The sequence below is a fragment of the Alosa sapidissima genome, chromosome 15, assembly GCF_018492685.1.
Source record: "Alosa sapidissima isolate fAloSap1 chromosome 15, fAloSap1.pri, whole genome shotgun sequence".
Lineage (NCBI taxonomy): Eukaryota > Metazoa > Chordata > Actinopteri > Clupeiformes > Clupeidae > Alosa > Alosa sapidissima.
In genome coordinates, this window is record NC_055971.1 from 15,391,861 (window position 1) to 15,407,627 (window position 15,767).

Consider the following 15,767-nt stretch of genomic DNA (forward strand, 5'->3'; position numbering starts at 1 on the left):
CAGTAGAAAAATAATAAGCTCATGAAAAAAAAGGTTCTTTAAAGCACCTATACGGGGGGAAAACAACAGCATGTGAGTTCACCACAGACCTGATGTGACCATGTGTCAGAGTTTATTATGCAATAACCTATGAGACAAACAAAGAGGCTCTCGTCAAAGTTTAATTTCCTTCAACGGAGAGGGCGGAAAAAAAATGAGTAAACAAACGCTTGTGTATACAAGAGACATCACCTTTGCTCACAAGAGATGTATATGGCCTCGACTGGTTCACCTGGGCATTCTCCATCTCTGGGCCCAATAATGAAATCACACCATGGGGACCCGCGGCCCTCTCGGGTTACCTGTGTGTGGTCAGGGGCGCTCACTTCAGCTATATCACCTTCACAAAGTGCCCGTTCACAAAATGCCCGTTCTCATTAGTTTTGTTTTTTCTCAGGCCTAATGAGGTCATCTGCACCTGTGAAAATGATATACTGTAGGAGCAGAAGGCCCCCCTTTTTACTTTTTTGGCCACCTGACAAAGGAGGGCCTCCACCACCACCGCTCCTCCACCTTTCAGACGGCTGTGGTGACAGTGGTGTGGGCGGAGTGCGCTGGAATGTACAGGTGTATAAGAGGAGTTCTCTGGCCCCTTCCAGGCTATGCTCTCTGACTCACCTGAAGGAAGATGACGAGATTCACATGTGGTTCGGTAAGACTGAGGACACTGACCTTATGGGGGCTGGACTGGCTGATTTGCTGGCTAACATGGGGATGTAGTTTAAGTATGAGTTTGGTTTTAGCAGTCTCAGGGGTTTAAGATGAGTTGGGGCCCAAACCAGATGAGGCATTTGGGATGAAGCAATGCTTGAGACCATTAATTCTAAATTGGACCATGTTATACAAACAAAATGTTTTTATGCTTTGGATTTATATCACATAGGTCATTATAATTTATTATTATTACCTATGTGATATTTATTTACATGTCAAATAACTATTTATGAACTGACCCAGAAATATATTCTGTTGAGGTTGCATGAACTTTAGAGTGCCAGTGGGATTGATCTTATATGATTTTACTTTCAATTCTGGAATATCAGTCAGAAGGTTATACTATGAAAGAGAAATAACAGTGAAGTGCTCCATTCTCAAGCATTCTCTTCAACTTGACTGTGTCTCCACAGACTATGAGAAGCCTTGTGGCTCTGCTGCTGGGGGTTGCAGCATGCTCAGCGATGACCCCCCCTCCGTATCCTCCCCCAGGTACCGACTACAACATAGACAGAAGGCGCATGCTGCCCTCCAACGACCCAATGATGATGGGCGACATGGGGGAAATGACCGGCGACTTTGACACCAGCTACTGCGAGATGCTGCTCAACTCGCCCGTGCCCCCCACCGCCGACCAGGTGCCCTGGTTCTGCATCTGCCACAGCTGCAAGGGCACCCCAGGGCCCAAGGGCGAGAGAGGGGACCTCGGCCTGCAGGGTAAGACTCCCATAGTTGATTTATGTGTTGCCGTTGGTCAGTGTTTGTGGAGTGTTGTGTTGAGTTAGCTGTGTACTTAGGTGTGAGACTTGACTTATATTCGGTTGTCAAGTCCTACGTCACGGGCCCAACAGCTCTTTCGTCCATAAACGTTTGCTAGTGCAGCCAGCCAGTTTTCACAAGCTGTAAACCTTGTTACCATCACCTTCATTTTGGTGAGGGGTAATCGATCTAAAAAAAATTGATTAACTCTAACAATTATTTAATTAGAGTTTGAGTAATTAGTGTAGCTGTGCAGCCAGATGATATGATCAAGGGTGTCGTCCAGGCCTCTGCGAAAAACAGGATTTTTTTAGGTTGTGGCAGCAAGTAAGTAGTAGGATGACAATTTGTTTCTCTGAATAGCAGGAAAAAATCATTTCTTTTACTGTCTATGGAGAAAAATGAGCAGCTCTGGGACCAGTTGGACCTGGAAAAAGAATTATAGGCACATTATTGCATCATCACTTAACGACCAAATATATCTTTGCATTATCATATGAGCAGTGTTGGGCAAGTTACTTCAAAAGCGTAATGCATTATTTATTACTTGTTACTGTCATCTCAAAGTAATTTGTTACATTACAATATTACTGTCTTTGAATTGTAAGGCATTACACTACGTTTACATTACTTTCACCAAAATAACAGGAAATATGGATTTGGTGTTCTCAATAGATCTTCATGTGTTCAATGCAGCTCATTACACGGCAAGAGGTGATGTGGTATGGCATAATGACTGAGCTAGGCTTAAGGCTAACAAAAGAACAAAATAATGTTTGCAGTTATGGCTAATGGGACAATGTAGGCCCCAAGGCCAAAGGTCACTCACAACTTAATATAGTAAACTATAGCCATAGTGAAATTGTATGTTGACTTTAAATGGTTCTCATCATTGCTGGTTGCCTTTCCTTCCACTTACAGTGGTGTAGACTTAATGCAAATAGTTTGAGAATAATGGCTACAATCTTTGTCTGTAAAAGCAACATTTTAGTTATTCTCACTGCTTGAAATGAGAAGTATAGCCTAACCATATTAGATCTGTTGCATGAATGGCAGAGATAACTCAAATTCCCTTTCTACAGTCATCTAAACAAGGCAATCAAATTCCAGGACCAGCATAGATGACTTTTTTAAATTCTTGGATAATCTTCTCTGGTGCCAATCGAGCATTTCTCAATTTTGGATTAAAAAGCAAAGAAACTTCAGTTACTGAGAATTGTACCGAGTAAAATATTACTGAAATTGTATTGGTAATGCCTTACATTACTGCATTGCAGCAAAAAGCAATGCATTACTGTAATTACATTACTTTTTTAATGCATTACTCCCAACACTGCATATGAGTGGATGATCAGTTTGACTAAATCTCCAATGTAGATGCTCCTGTCCTAGCTGGGTGTATGGTTTTTAGTTGTGCCCTTTATTCTGTGGTGGTGTCTCTGATCTAAGCCCCCCCCCCCCCCCCCCTCTCTCTACAGGCAGACCCGGCAGCCCTGGAAGGAGAGGGCTCACAGGATTCCAAGGTCGTCCAGGATTCATGGGCAGACCAGGACTAAAAGGTTTGATTTCATACTGGAAAACATACCTGCATATATCGTGTTTAGTGGTAAATATGTTGTAGGTAATTTATTTAAGGCACTAGAATGAAGGTCATGTTGTGTTTGGCATGATTGTGAAAATCTTTGTAATGAAGACCTTGGCTAAACATGGCTATTATGGGTATCATACAATGAGAACAGTGATCGGATTGAATGTGCATTGGGTGTGTATTATTTGAATGCATCTGTAGTCACCTGAGTGCAGATTTCACCTGTGCCCATTATCTCCCACACCTGGCCCTATCCCACAGGTGAGAAGGGAGACGAGGGTCTGAAAGGAGACAAAGGCCCTGTGGGATTCACCGGAGCCAAGGGAGAGCGCGGCTTCAAAGGTGAGTTTGCACCTGTGGTTCTCTCTCTCTCTCTTTCTCTCATACACACACATATATACACACACACACACACATACACACACACACACGCGCGCGCACGCGCGCACGCACACACGCGCGCACACACACACACACACACACACACACACACACACACACACACACACACACACACACACACACACACACACACACACACACACACACACACACACACACACACACACACACACACACACACACACACACACACACACACACACAAGCTTGGCCTGTTTACCACAGGAAAAGTTCGTTAACGTTCTAATCATTTAAAACATAGAATGGAATAGAATAGTATCCTTTCTTCTATACCTTTTTTACATTATTTGGGCAGATTATCCATTTTGACAAAAGAGATGACATTTTCCGACTGTGTTTCAGGTGATAAAGGTGACGCTGGTGTAGCTGGACCTCCAGGCCTAGCGGGACCCAAGGGGGATGACGGAGAGTGCCCTGAAACATGCGAGCCTGTGCAGGGTTCTGCCGGAGAACCGGGCCTTCCTGGACCTGTTGGACCCAGAGGTCTGCCTGGGGTAGCTGGGGTGGCAGGACCAAAGGGGATGAAGGGCGACATGGGCGTCATGGGGTTGTCCGGTCAGCCTGGGCCCGTCGGACCAAAGGGTGAGCAGGGGCAGGAGGGTGAGTGCAACTGCCAGGATGGAGACACAGGGGCCCCCGGCACCCAGGGGCCTAAAGGCGAGATGGGCGACCAGGGGCAGCAGGGTCCCAAGGGGGATGGGGGGGCCGCCGGCCCCAAGGGTGACCAAGGAGACATGGGCATGACGGGCATGCCCGGGCCCTGCACCCCGACTGTCCAGTCGGCCTTCTCCGCCGCGCTGGCGTACCCCTTCCCGATGCCCAACAGGCCTGTCCCATTCCCTGCTGTGCTCAACAACATGCAGGGCCACTTCAACCCCTCGCTGGGCATGTACACGGCGCCCGCCAACGGCACCTACGTCTTCAGCTACCACCTGACAGTGTACAACCGCGTGCTCAAGGTGGGCCTCTTCCACAACTTCCAGCCGGTGGTGAAGACCACGGAGTCGGCCGAGCTGGCCACGGCCTCCCAGACAGTGGTGCTGCACCTCAACCAAGGGGACCTGGTGTGGCTCCAGGTGAAGGACAGCATCACCAACGGCATATACACCAGCAACGAGGCCAGCAGCACTTTCTCCGGCTACCTGCTGCAACCCGACAACTGCGACGTGGCCCACTTCCGAGACTTCTGGCCCGAGCCTATCAAGGGAGAGTACAACTGGGGAGAGCTGGAGATGCCCACCACGGCCGCCCCGACCATGACCCCCTAAAGCCTCCCAGAGCACTCTGGAAGTCACATTCCCACCACCAACTTTCCTGACAGCATCCTCAATGATATTCCTACCGTCATTCAAAACAACCATCCATACCTCTTTCCGATTTCTTAGGAGGACGTTCCAGAATGGTTTAGATCTTGTACTGCACAAACATTCATATATTACTGATTTAATAAGTTTTAATTATCTGTCATAGATTATATCATAGATTGACTTTGATACTACCCATAATTAAGCTCTGCACTACTGTCAAAATTAATATATATTTTTTCAATAACTCTCTAAAGACATTCTCTCATTCTATAGTCTGATGTGCGTGTTTTCTTCCCATGCTGCGTCACTCCATCGTTGTAAGCTATGTTTAAGTGAGTGTGTTTGCATTGTAATCTGATTAGCACCTCATTGTTGCATCTCCTTCAACGGTGTAGGTTTCCCCTGAGGACCACAGTAGGACTTGTCTCCTGGCAAAACCCTTTAGAACCTGTCCTTTTGTAAAGTGATCAGAGCCCATGTCCTGGGACATCAGACACTCTCTCTGTCTCTCCACCCACTCCCAAAAGGCTGGCGTCTGAATAGCAGGACCCCATTAGGGGGATCCATAGAGGAAGTGAGGGCGTACACCATAAAGAGGGTGGGAAAAGTCACATAGGGACGAAGGCCTGCAATTAGGTCAAGTTCTGATGGGAGTAGCCCACAAGTACCCTCCAAGTCCTGGAAGTGCTGTTATGGCTCTGCTGGTAATGTGACCCAGTGATGAAGAGGAAACAGAAGAAGAGAAACAGGCCTGAGAGTCTGGGTCCTCTGGTCTGTATTAGAGCCTTGTTATTGGCTTCATGCTGGATAGCTACAGTTCCGATGCCTCACCTTCCAAAACACACTGCATGAGTTGATTCCAATTCATATTCAGCTGTTCTAATGTTTTACTCTGTACATTGTTTGTCCTTGATAAATAAACTATTGATCCAAATGTCTCCTAGTTATATTTGGGGTACTGTTACAGATGGGGTGAAAGATGTTTCATCTCTATATACATTACACAAGTTACAACCCAATAAAATACAAACATACATGTAAGTAATCAAATAGTTTATATCATGAATGTCAACAATTTCAGTACACTATTTTTTGAAGAAAAGAAGAAACATTTCAGTTACAATACATGAGCCCTATGTGATATTCCTCTTCGAGTGAAGTACCAAACTAAGTATATAATGTCCAAGATGTCCATAAGTATTTATATACATTCACAAATCCATTTACTCTGCCTAGAACCTCCTACAAGCCTTAAAATAGGTCTACGTGGCGTGCTCCACTGGGAAGGTATTGTCTAAAATAGAACATAGCGCATATGGGAATATTTCGCTTGGTGTTGCTTTCAAAGAGGTCTGGAAAAAATCAGCGCATATGGAGCTGTGTAGCCTGTGATGGTGGGACAGACAAAGAGGCCTTCATACAGGAGAAACATAAAACCCATAACGCACAGCGTACATACGGGAGCCTATGGCTCTTCACGCTACAACATCTGTCATGTTCAACCACTGTCACGGATGGTGGGGGTGGGGGGCTACTGTAGTACATCCTGTTTATGGAAGGATTTAAGTATAGTATAAGTATATATACTCTTTTAATCCCGTGAGGGAAATTTGGTCTCAGCATTTATCCCAATCCGTGAATTAGTGAAACACACACAGCACACAGTGAGGTGAAGCACACACTAATCCCGGCGCAGTGGGGTGAAATATGTTTCATCTCTATATACATTACACAAGTTACAACCCAATAAAATACAAACATACATGTAAGTAATCAAATAGTTTATATCATGAATGTCAACAATTTCAGTACACTATTTTTTGAAGAAAAGAAGAAACATTTCAGTTACAATACATGAGCCCTATGTGATATTCCTCTTCGAGTAAAGTACCAAACTAAGTATATAATGTCCAAGATGCCTGCAACAACAGCGGCGTTTGGGGAGCAGTGAGGGGTTAGGTGCCTTGCTCAAGGGCACTTCAGCACTACTGGTCGGGGTTCGAACCGGCAACCCTCCGGTTACAGGTCCGAAGTGCTAACCAGTAGGCCACGGCTGCCCATTATTCAGGTTCTGGGGTGTGGTTGGCTGCAGCAGGATGGTGAATAAGACCAACTGCTTTGTCCAAAAACCTCTGGCCCTCTAATGAAGACGTTTCTCTCCCAAGATGTATTGTGGATCACACACATCAACCTCTGCTGAGCGTCAGACAGTATTAGACCTATGGCTACCTAGACACCATGTACTGTACAGCTGGCTATGGAAGCATATTACTCTCAGCAGGTCCAGACTGTTTTTCAGCAGACTCCTTTCTAGGTCGACTCCTGAGACGGTCGACGTCTTTCTGTCCGAGGTGGGGATGAGGGGGCAGTGAGGTGCGCCAGGTGGAGATGCCGAGCTCCTGTGCCTGATACCCCCACACCCCCACGCCCCAACCAGTGCCCGTGTTTCTCAGCCCTCGGCAGGGGAGTCCTCCTCCTCCCCGATGATGCCCTTCAGGTAGACGCGCTTGAACTCCTGAAACTCAAGATCTCCCTCACTGCAGGGACAAATAACACGTGTGACCAAACTAATCCAACACACACACAGACACCACAACACATAGACATGAACGAACACATGGATGCGATTGCGAACACACATTGACAGACACACTGATCACGGACGCACACAATACATTTAAGCCGAACCACAAACATGTAAAGGCATATCACTCATATACGGAACCCTAGAGGGGTGCAAGATATTTTTTGGTGGGCTATATATCCAGAAAATGTGTGCTCATTTTACTAATTACAGGGTTCCTACACATTTTCCATTTCAAAATTCCATACTTTTTCCATATTCCAATTTCCAAAGTTCCAGACTTTTCTGATCATAATCTTGAAATTGCGGCCACTTCTGGTTTGGGATAACTCGGTGAAAAAAATAACGTATGGACAACTGAAGTGAATAAAAAAAAAATGACACTTAATATTCGTCCATTTAGTCAGGTAATTTTTCTATGAGCCAGCTGGCAATTTGTAATCGCTCAATCCAGTTGTCATCAACTTCAGACTGTAACACTTTTGCCATTCTATCTGGCGCATCACAGTTTCCAATGAATAAATACAACCACAAGGTTTTGTTTTCACCGAGCGGAGCTCATAGACCAGGGGGGTCAAACTCATATTAGGAAGTGGGATTTGTTGGAATGAGACCTAGTGGTGGGCCGTCATGGTCATCATTTTCTGCATGGGTATCAGAGTGTTATTTGATGATATCACTTATGAGCAAACAAGTACAAATAATGTACTGCTGTCATATACTGCTCTTTCTCTCTTGAAATGCTCTACTTCCATGTGAGTTGTTTTGCTTCTTCCTTCCTGAAAATGGTTTGTAGTGCTAGGTTATCAATTTATCATATCATAGAGATGTTGCTTATTACACTTTGTTGAAGACAACTGGATGTGATATTTTTTTTCTAATTTTCCCTTCCTACCCAAAACATCTGGGGGGCCGTATGAAACCTGCTGGCGGGCCTGATCTGGCCCCCGGGCCTTCTGTTTGACACCCTGTCATAGACAGTGCTTTAAGTCAGAAGGAAATGTCATTACCGCAATGTCTGGGAATTGTCCTCAAAGATACAAAAAAAATAAGGCCCAAAATTTAAATTATGGAAAAAGTCTGAAGTCTACTTAAAGCTATTTCTTTATTGAGGCAAAATCGTTTTGATTTAATTCTACGACAAAGATCCTCCTAAGTACGATCATCAGTCGAACGCTCCCACATGCCACACAACAGCTTTAGTTAATGCATGAGACACGGTCCTCATTGACTGAGAGCCCTAATTTCAGCAATGGGGAAAGTGCAAAGTCAATGTTTATAATTTAAAGAAATGATTTTAATGTTATTTTAATGTAATATAATATGCTACTATGTTGTATGCTAATACTCTAATATACAGAAAACTGTGACAAGACATGAGCACCATAAGACCTAGAACTGCACAGAGCTAGAGCTATCTATATATCAGAAAACTCACACTTGCCCATTGTTGGATCATTTTCGTTGAGGAAGTGCTGTGTTGGAAGGTGCACTCACATTTTTAGTTTTCCGTAGATACAGCTTAGCCTACATATGATAGAGTCTAGTTCACTGCTGGCTGAGGCCTCAGAAATCAGATTTCTTTCTGAGGACCCTCATAAAATTGTATCTTGGCAATGTGGACTGACAGTTAAGCTACACAACAGGAATGGTTCATTATGACCTGAGTAGTGATTAGTACTGTAGCTGCAATAGTCTGGAATTACGGATATTTCTCCATACACTTTTTCCTTTTTTCCATACTTATCCAGACCTGGAAATTACTAAAATCAAATTCCATACTTTTCCATACCGCGTAGGAACCCTGTAATTAGTGTGCTCATTTTACTAAATTGTGCTCTCATTTTACTAATTTGTGCTCTATTTGTGCTCTCATTTTAATTGTTGTAAATTGAGCGCACAATATAGTAAAGCGTGAGGACGATTTAGTAAAATGAGCACACAACATACTAAAATAGGACCACAATTTAGTAAAATGATACACAAAAATATCTTGCAATGACGTCTCCTGGGCTCCGTATTCATATACTTCGCCCTTACTTTCCATGCACACACAATCAGATATTTGGAAGAAGCTTGAGTGTCAGTCACAAGTGCAGACACAAGTGAAGGTGTCAGCCAGACGAGGAGATGAGAAGGGAGATAATAAACAGACCGTCACAAGAGGCAGACAGAATCCTGCTCAGTCTCCAGAGACAGCGCCTGCATGTATATGCCCTATCACGCACCTTATATAATGACCCACTTCAGTGGATCCCTGTCCCTTGCGACAATGGCTCAAAAAATGAGGACTCGCAAGAAAGGACGGTATCACGTTTAAAGGGATGACTAGCTCAGCTTGCCTTCTTGCGTGCCTATGTCCTTCACTCGCCATTGTGCCCTGCTGTTACCATTGTGATCCGAAACATTTTGACATAACGGGCACAATGTGCCAAACAGGCTGTGCTCATGTAATCAAAATCGCTGAGCGAAATGTGAGGCTAACTAATGAGCACAGGTTCTATCCATCAACTCATCCAGGCCGGGAACAGGTTCTATCCATCAACTCATCCAGGCCGGGAACAACACTCACCTCTCTTTCTCTGCAGGAGAACACAAACAAGGGTGCAGCATGAGGAGGAGAGAGAGAGAGAGAGAGAGAGAGAGAGAGAGAGAGAGAGAGAGAGAGAGAGGGAGAGAGAGAGGGAGAGAGGGAGAGAGAGGGAGAGAGAGAGAGAGGGAATCAATATAAATTCAAACAGAGGAAGAATGTTTTCATTTCAAATTCATTGTACCCTGGTTCTATGGCCCTACACTGGTTGGAAGGAAGTACACTGAGGACAAGTGGGTTGCACTAAAGCAAACAGGGCAAGTCTTTACAGTAAAGCACATAGCGGTCTCTCTCTGGGATTTATAATGGTCAGCAGGGCTACAAGCTGATTACATGCATTGGCCTTGCGCAGGCATTTGAGAATGGGTTTGTGTCCAATCAGCAGACCATTTGACATGTCCACTCTGTGTCAGCGGGAGATTACTGACATTGCGTATATAAATGTGGCACTAATCCAAGAGGGATCACTGTAGAGAAAGCAGCATGTTCTAGAAAGGCAGTGTTGACATCCACACAGCAATTACCATATGTGTGACAGCTAGAGGGGCTTACCTGGGTCAGGTTTGGGGTGCATGAGTCGGAATGGCACCTCCACAGCGACCTCACTAACACACACACACACACACACACACACACACACACACACACACACTCGTCATCTCGTCAAGGAATCACATAATCTTACATGTTATATAATATGTACAGTATGTAAACATTGTATGATTGTTGTTGATATAATGTGTATGTAAACATTGTATGAATGTTGTTGTTGTATGAATAAGCTTATGGAAAAATGTCTACCTTGATCCAATTAACCTGAAAACAAAACAAACGGGAGAAATCAATTGAAACATAGCAGAATCATTCAAATAAAGATGCCTTCTCTCTTCTCTCCTCCCTCTCTTCTCTCTGTGCTATGCTACTCACCCTGCAGCCAGCACTCTGACAGCCACTCTGTAGGACACCAGCATCCCCAGGACCTCCTTCAGCACCTCTTCCTTCACACTGCACTCACACACACACACACACAGAGAGAACACAAGGTCAAATAGTTAAAAAAAACATAAAGCAAGACCACATCAGTATATATATGCGTACATTTCCCTAGCTGAAAATGTGCTCACATGCTGGAGGAGGCGAGGTTGGTGTCCTCATGCTTCAGCTTGCCATCCAGTGCCAGCCCCCGCCTCTCGCGGGCATTGGCCAGCAGTGGCACGAGCGTATAGCTCTTCTTAAATGAGGTGCCCGCAGGAATCACGTTTCTGCAAGTCAAGGGCTGTGTTCATTGCCATATACTGTACATGTATTCATATTATAAAGCTTAAATAGTAATACTTGTTTACATCAAAAAATCCTCTGAAGTCATACATGATGCTGCTATTAGCAGCGTAATCATATACCATATACTTTCACATTGAAACTCATCTTGGTCTAAGGTCTAAGATGCATAGTTGCTAAGTTGCTTTGTTACATAACGTCACAGATAGTGAATGAGCTTAGACCGACAATAGGGGAATCAAGTGGGCTTATGATAGTATTACACAGGGAATACATTGACCACTTAATCTGCATGTGTATGAAAGCATGCCGCTTTCATAGTATTAAATGTACCGTAGTAGTGTATGAGCAGTATGGAGTGAGGGCTGAGAGTGTAGAGTTAAGAGAGTGTGTGTCTATCACTCACTTGTTCTCCTCAGACGCCGCCACTGACTTCACATATTTGTCATTGGAGTAGAGCACCACTTGGGTCACCTGTTCCACTGTGGAGCACAGTTAGCATGTTAATGATATAATGTTATTGCTTATAGACACAAAATCCAATAAATAAAAAAAAATATACAAAATAAACATCTAGTCACAAAACGATGGGCCTTCGTTATACCTGAAACGGAAAGGTCTTTGACATCTTTGCCAGAGCTATTGCTAATGTCCACATGGATGTTGATTGGCTCCCCATGGTAGTATGTCTGCAGAGGGAGGATTCAAGCAGAAATATATTTTACTTACAGCCAATCAGCTTACATTATGTGCATGATTGTCTCAGTGTTGTCAGGTCAGGAGTGACTATGATGGAGTTTAGGCTCACGTCTTTGTCCAGTTGGACCTTCATGTGCAGGGGTTTCTCAGACATGACAAACTCACAGGTGGTCTCACCAACAGGGGGCTCTGAACCTGCTTCAGGGGCATACTGGATCTTCCTAATGGCCAAACGCACTGAGCTCCTGTCAGAAGTGTGGAGATGTTTAGTGAATATGTGTCAGGGAGTGAACATGTTTCTAGCTCCATCAACAACTCCTATCCTCTAATTATAAAACAAGCATGTACCTCTTTTGGGCCTTCTCATCCTGGGTTTCTCCACAGAAAGCCTTCACCTCAAACTCCACTGCACAGTGCTGGAAAAACCAAGTGATTTTTTTTCCATACACACTCCACTTTAAATACATGATATTGGGCTTATGAAAGAGTAGGCCTTGATAACTGTATTTAGTTAGCCTTTTTAGACATAGCCTTTTTAAATATATCTAATTTCTTATTCAGGACAGACTCGCTGACTATAATATCAGTAAATCTGGAATATGTCTACAATAAGGTGAGAATGATTGGGATGGTTGGTGTCTGGTGACTGGGAGACATGTTTACCTTTCCAACATCATTGGATCCAGGCTTAAGGCAAACTGAGCAGGGCAGGTTGTCTGGAAACTAAGAAAAAGACACACATCAATTCATTATTATTCTGGCTTTTTGACCAAAAATGTAGAGAATACGTTCATCTTGTACTTTGCGGTGGCTTGCAGGATGTAAAAAGGAACAGTAGTGATTTGGACTATTGTGGTGTTATAGCCAGGTGTTATAGACATGCCCACCTCGAAGAAGAATGGGTAGGCATCATGCCCGAGTTTGCGCAGGAGTTTCTCCTGCATTTGGGTGTGTGTGCTCCGCTCCCTGTCTTCAAGGGGCGGGTACACCTGTCGCGTAGTCAGGAAGATGTCCCGCCGAAATCCTATACCCATCACATCCATGTCGTCCCTCCCATAACGGAATGTGCATGATAGCATCACGAACACTAGGGGGCAACAGAGACATAGGAAATAACCTCAATAACCGTGTCCAATATACTCAGTTAGTTGTCCTGTAGTTTTTTCACAGTAGCCTACTTCTTAAAAGACGAAAATGAAGTAAAACAAACCTTTTTTGCCTTTTACTTGTTCCGGATCGACCAATACAACTCCATCTGATAAATACACAGTACAGTCAGACAAAAATGGCATATAAAATATTGAACAATTACAACAGAGAAATCATCTCCTCACTTGGTTTTAGACTCACCTACAGGGTCCACAGAGTCACAATGATCCACAAAGTCTCTCTTTGCCATATAAACACCCACCTATACCAATACAGATAGGTGAAGGTGAGATTTCCTCTCACTCAAAGAATGTTTTTGACCAAATGGCACTAGACTTGTGTGTATTCTACAGTAGTTCAACAGCAGCATGGCCTACTTACAGACTTGTCCCTGGAGAGCTTCTTGAAGACAACATGTTTAGGACTCATGGTGTCTACTTTTTATACACCAACAACACAGGTGTATGGAGTTACCACTGGAGGATCTACATACAAACATACACATTATTTTTCCACATTACACAGATGTTAGAATTCATTTGCTGCATCTGTGTCTTCTCATTGACTGCATTAAAAGTGACATGGGAAAGAACTGTTCAACAGGGTACGATTTGAAATTAGCCTTATAGCATAATTGACAGTTGTTAGCTTCAAGGCTTCAACAACAAACAGCTACTCTCTAGGGTCAGACAATGCATAACACCAAGGATAATAACAGTGAAGCTGTTAGCTAAGCTTGACTCACTGAACCTGATAGATAATTTACAGATAAGTTATTTCCACGATACTCCAAAAGTTTTCAAGAGCAAAAGTTTTCAAATGTATCAACCACAGACCCATAAGCTTTAAGAGTGCCATAACAGCTGATGTGTCAATATACATCTTGTCATCTCACTTATTTAAGCAATAAAATATATCACTAATCATGGCCAGAGGCCTCAGGGACCTTGTTGTGACCAAAACTATACAGTATTTCTGTTTTTTAACAAAAACAAACCTAAACACACAGATCAATATCCATTGATGTACTATCCAAGACTTGAAAACCCCTTTTTGTCACATCATAGTGTCTGTCTGTGAGTAGTCAATGCAAGAACTGACCTGTTGAGTTGATGCAGAGGGTGGCTGTTGAGAGTGGGACAGGGTGATTGGTCAGGGCTATTTGTAAGGTGCCCCGAGTGACGACCACTGCCGCAGCCCCACCCTCGCCTACGTCTGCCCGCATATCCCCACGCCTCTCCTGGGCACCTGAGGGAGCTCCTCCTGCTGGACAGGACCTCATCCTCTTTCTGTCAGCATGATTAGCACACCGCACCCAAACAGCATCCAGCTAATCTCAAGATATGATGCAGGCTCTACATCAGCTATTTATCCCCATAAAACAGGCCTCAGGTCCCTCAATATGATCAACAAAAAGTCATAACTCGGGGAGCATCATTAACCCGTCGGGACACACAAAGTGTATCACAAATGCAACATACTGTGCAAAAAGTGAGCCCTGGACCATTATGTGTGCTTCAATGCATAATCCAATGAAAATAATGGAGGCCTACATGGGTTTACATAGTTCATATTCAAACCGTTAGCCTGAAACAGTCACAGATAATCACTTAGGGTCTAGATTGGGCTCAGATTATGGGCATAATCTCACAGGAGGTTCCCCTCCACAGTGGAGGGATTTTGGAGGGGAACCCCAGAGAGACAGCAGCACTCCCAAGGAGTCCTTTAGTGAACCACAATGCAGAAAGAGCCTGCTCGTCGCGGATAGGTGACTAAGCTGCAGAAAGCCTGTGTTGTCAAACTCAGCAGTCTGCACACTGAGATCAGCAGAGGCGGATTAAAACCCAGAAGGGGAAAGTGAATCACCACCAGACTAATCAGCTGCAATCTCCAGGCTGCTGCTGAGACGCTTTTGTGCACTCAAAACACACCCAGAGCGAGAGCGAGTAGGAGATGTGGCTCCCCGCATCAACAAATGGGCTTTGGGTCTCTGGAGTGTGAAGCTAATTTCATCACTGGGAAAGCAGGATTGAAACACTCTAGTGTTTTAATTATTGTACATTAAGGAGTACTAAAAGTGCTGAATAATGAGGCCTTGTCTGACTGCACCGTCTTCCATGTCAGCTGATGGTGTAGCCTACTAGTTGAACTAATATGGAGCGTAACATGAGGGACGCCCCTGACACAAAGCTACCCTTAGATACTGATTCTTTATAGGGTTCCTTGACAGATTAAAAGGCCGATACATATAATTATTTTCAAGGGATTATTGTAGTGACAGCGCTGCCATCATCAGGTAATTTAGAGAAAATCCCTCTGCAACCTCCACATGGCAAAGGTACTACTACAGGTGCATCTCAAAGAAATTGAATTTCAATTTTGTATTGAATATACCTGCATAGACTGAGATTAAAGGCTCAGGAAACCTTTGCTGGTGTTTTGACTAAATTAGATGATCAGAGCTCTTCTCAGGTTGACATTTCTGTATATTAAATTCTGTTATAAATGTTGAGATACTAGATTTTTTATTTCCATGAACTGTAAACTGTAATCAAGATTACCATCATCAAGTTTAAAACAAAAAAAGGGTTGAAATATTTCACTTTATGTGTAATGAATCTACATTATATGTAAGTT

General features: G+C 43.9%; 2 protein-coding genes across 3 annotated transcripts; one reads left to right on the forward strand and one right to left on the reverse strand.

Moving 5' to 3' along the window:
* The first annotated feature begins 663 nt into the window (after positions 1-663).
* LOC121684480 (inner ear-specific collagen) lies at positions 664-5,764 on the forward strand. The gene is made up of 5 exons (XM_042064546.1): positions 664-691; positions 1,167-1,470; positions 2,991-3,071; positions 3,362-3,442; positions 3,866-5,764. Exons 1-5 carry the CDS (start codon positions 668-670, stop codon positions 4,789-4,791), a joined length of 1,416 nt encoding a protein of 471 aa, XP_041920480.1. The 5' UTR covers positions 664-667; the 3' UTR covers positions 4,792-5,764.
* An 832-nt stretch (positions 5,765-6,596) lies between these two features.
* On the reverse strand, positions 6,597-14,256 carry sagb (S-antigen; retina and pineal gland (arrestin) b). 2 transcript variants are annotated; one of them, XM_042064547.1, is made up of 16 exons: positions 14,232-14,256; positions 13,512-13,615; positions 13,332-13,392; positions 13,192-13,236; positions 12,869-13,068; positions 12,645-12,704; positions 12,330-12,397; positions 12,091-12,226; positions 11,887-11,971; positions 11,689-11,764; positions 11,129-11,266; positions 10,932-11,009; positions 10,806-10,820; positions 10,557-10,609; positions 9,987-9,996; positions 6,597-7,367 (listed from the first exon to the last, which is right to left on the reverse strand). In XM_042064547.1, exons 2-16 carry the CDS (start codon positions 13,557-13,559, stop codon positions 7,280-7,282), a joined length of 1,161 nt encoding a protein of 386 aa, XP_041920481.1. In that variant the 5' UTR covers positions 13,560-13,615; positions 14,232-14,256; the 3' UTR covers positions 6,597-7,279. The 2 variants fall into 2 exon arrangements, with proteins under 2 accessions (XP_041920481.1, XP_041920482.1); XM_042064548.1 differs by lacking the exons at positions 13,512-13,615; positions 14,232-14,256 and having other exon boundaries at positions 12,869-13,070; positions 13,193-13,236; positions 13,332-13,362.
* Positions 14,257-15,767: the final 1,511 nt, after the last annotated feature.

Coding starts and splice junctions, on each gene's coding strand:
- sagb (XM_042064547.1), bottom strand. CDS start 13,559: ATGAGTCCTAAACATGTTGTCTTCAAGAAGCTCTCCAGGGACAAGTCT. Junction 13,069..13,191: donor ACAAGTAAAAGGCAAAAAAG/GTTTGTTTTACT, acceptor GTTGCCCCCTAG/TGTTCGTGATGCTATCATGC. Junction 12,705..12,868: donor CCTACCCATTCTTCTTCGAG/GTGGGCATGTCT, acceptor TCTTTTTCTTAG/TTTCCAGACAACCTGCCCTG.
- LOC121684480 (XM_042064546.1), top strand. CDS start 668: ATGACGAGATTCACATGTGGTTCG. Junction 3,072..3,361: donor GGGCAGACCAGGACTAAAAG/GTTTGATTTCAT, acceptor CCTATCCCACAG/GTGAGAAGGGAGACGAGGGT. Junction 3,443..3,865: donor GGGAGAGCGCGGCTTCAAAG/GTGAGTTTGCAC, acceptor ACTGTGTTTCAG/GTGATAAAGGTGACGCTGGT.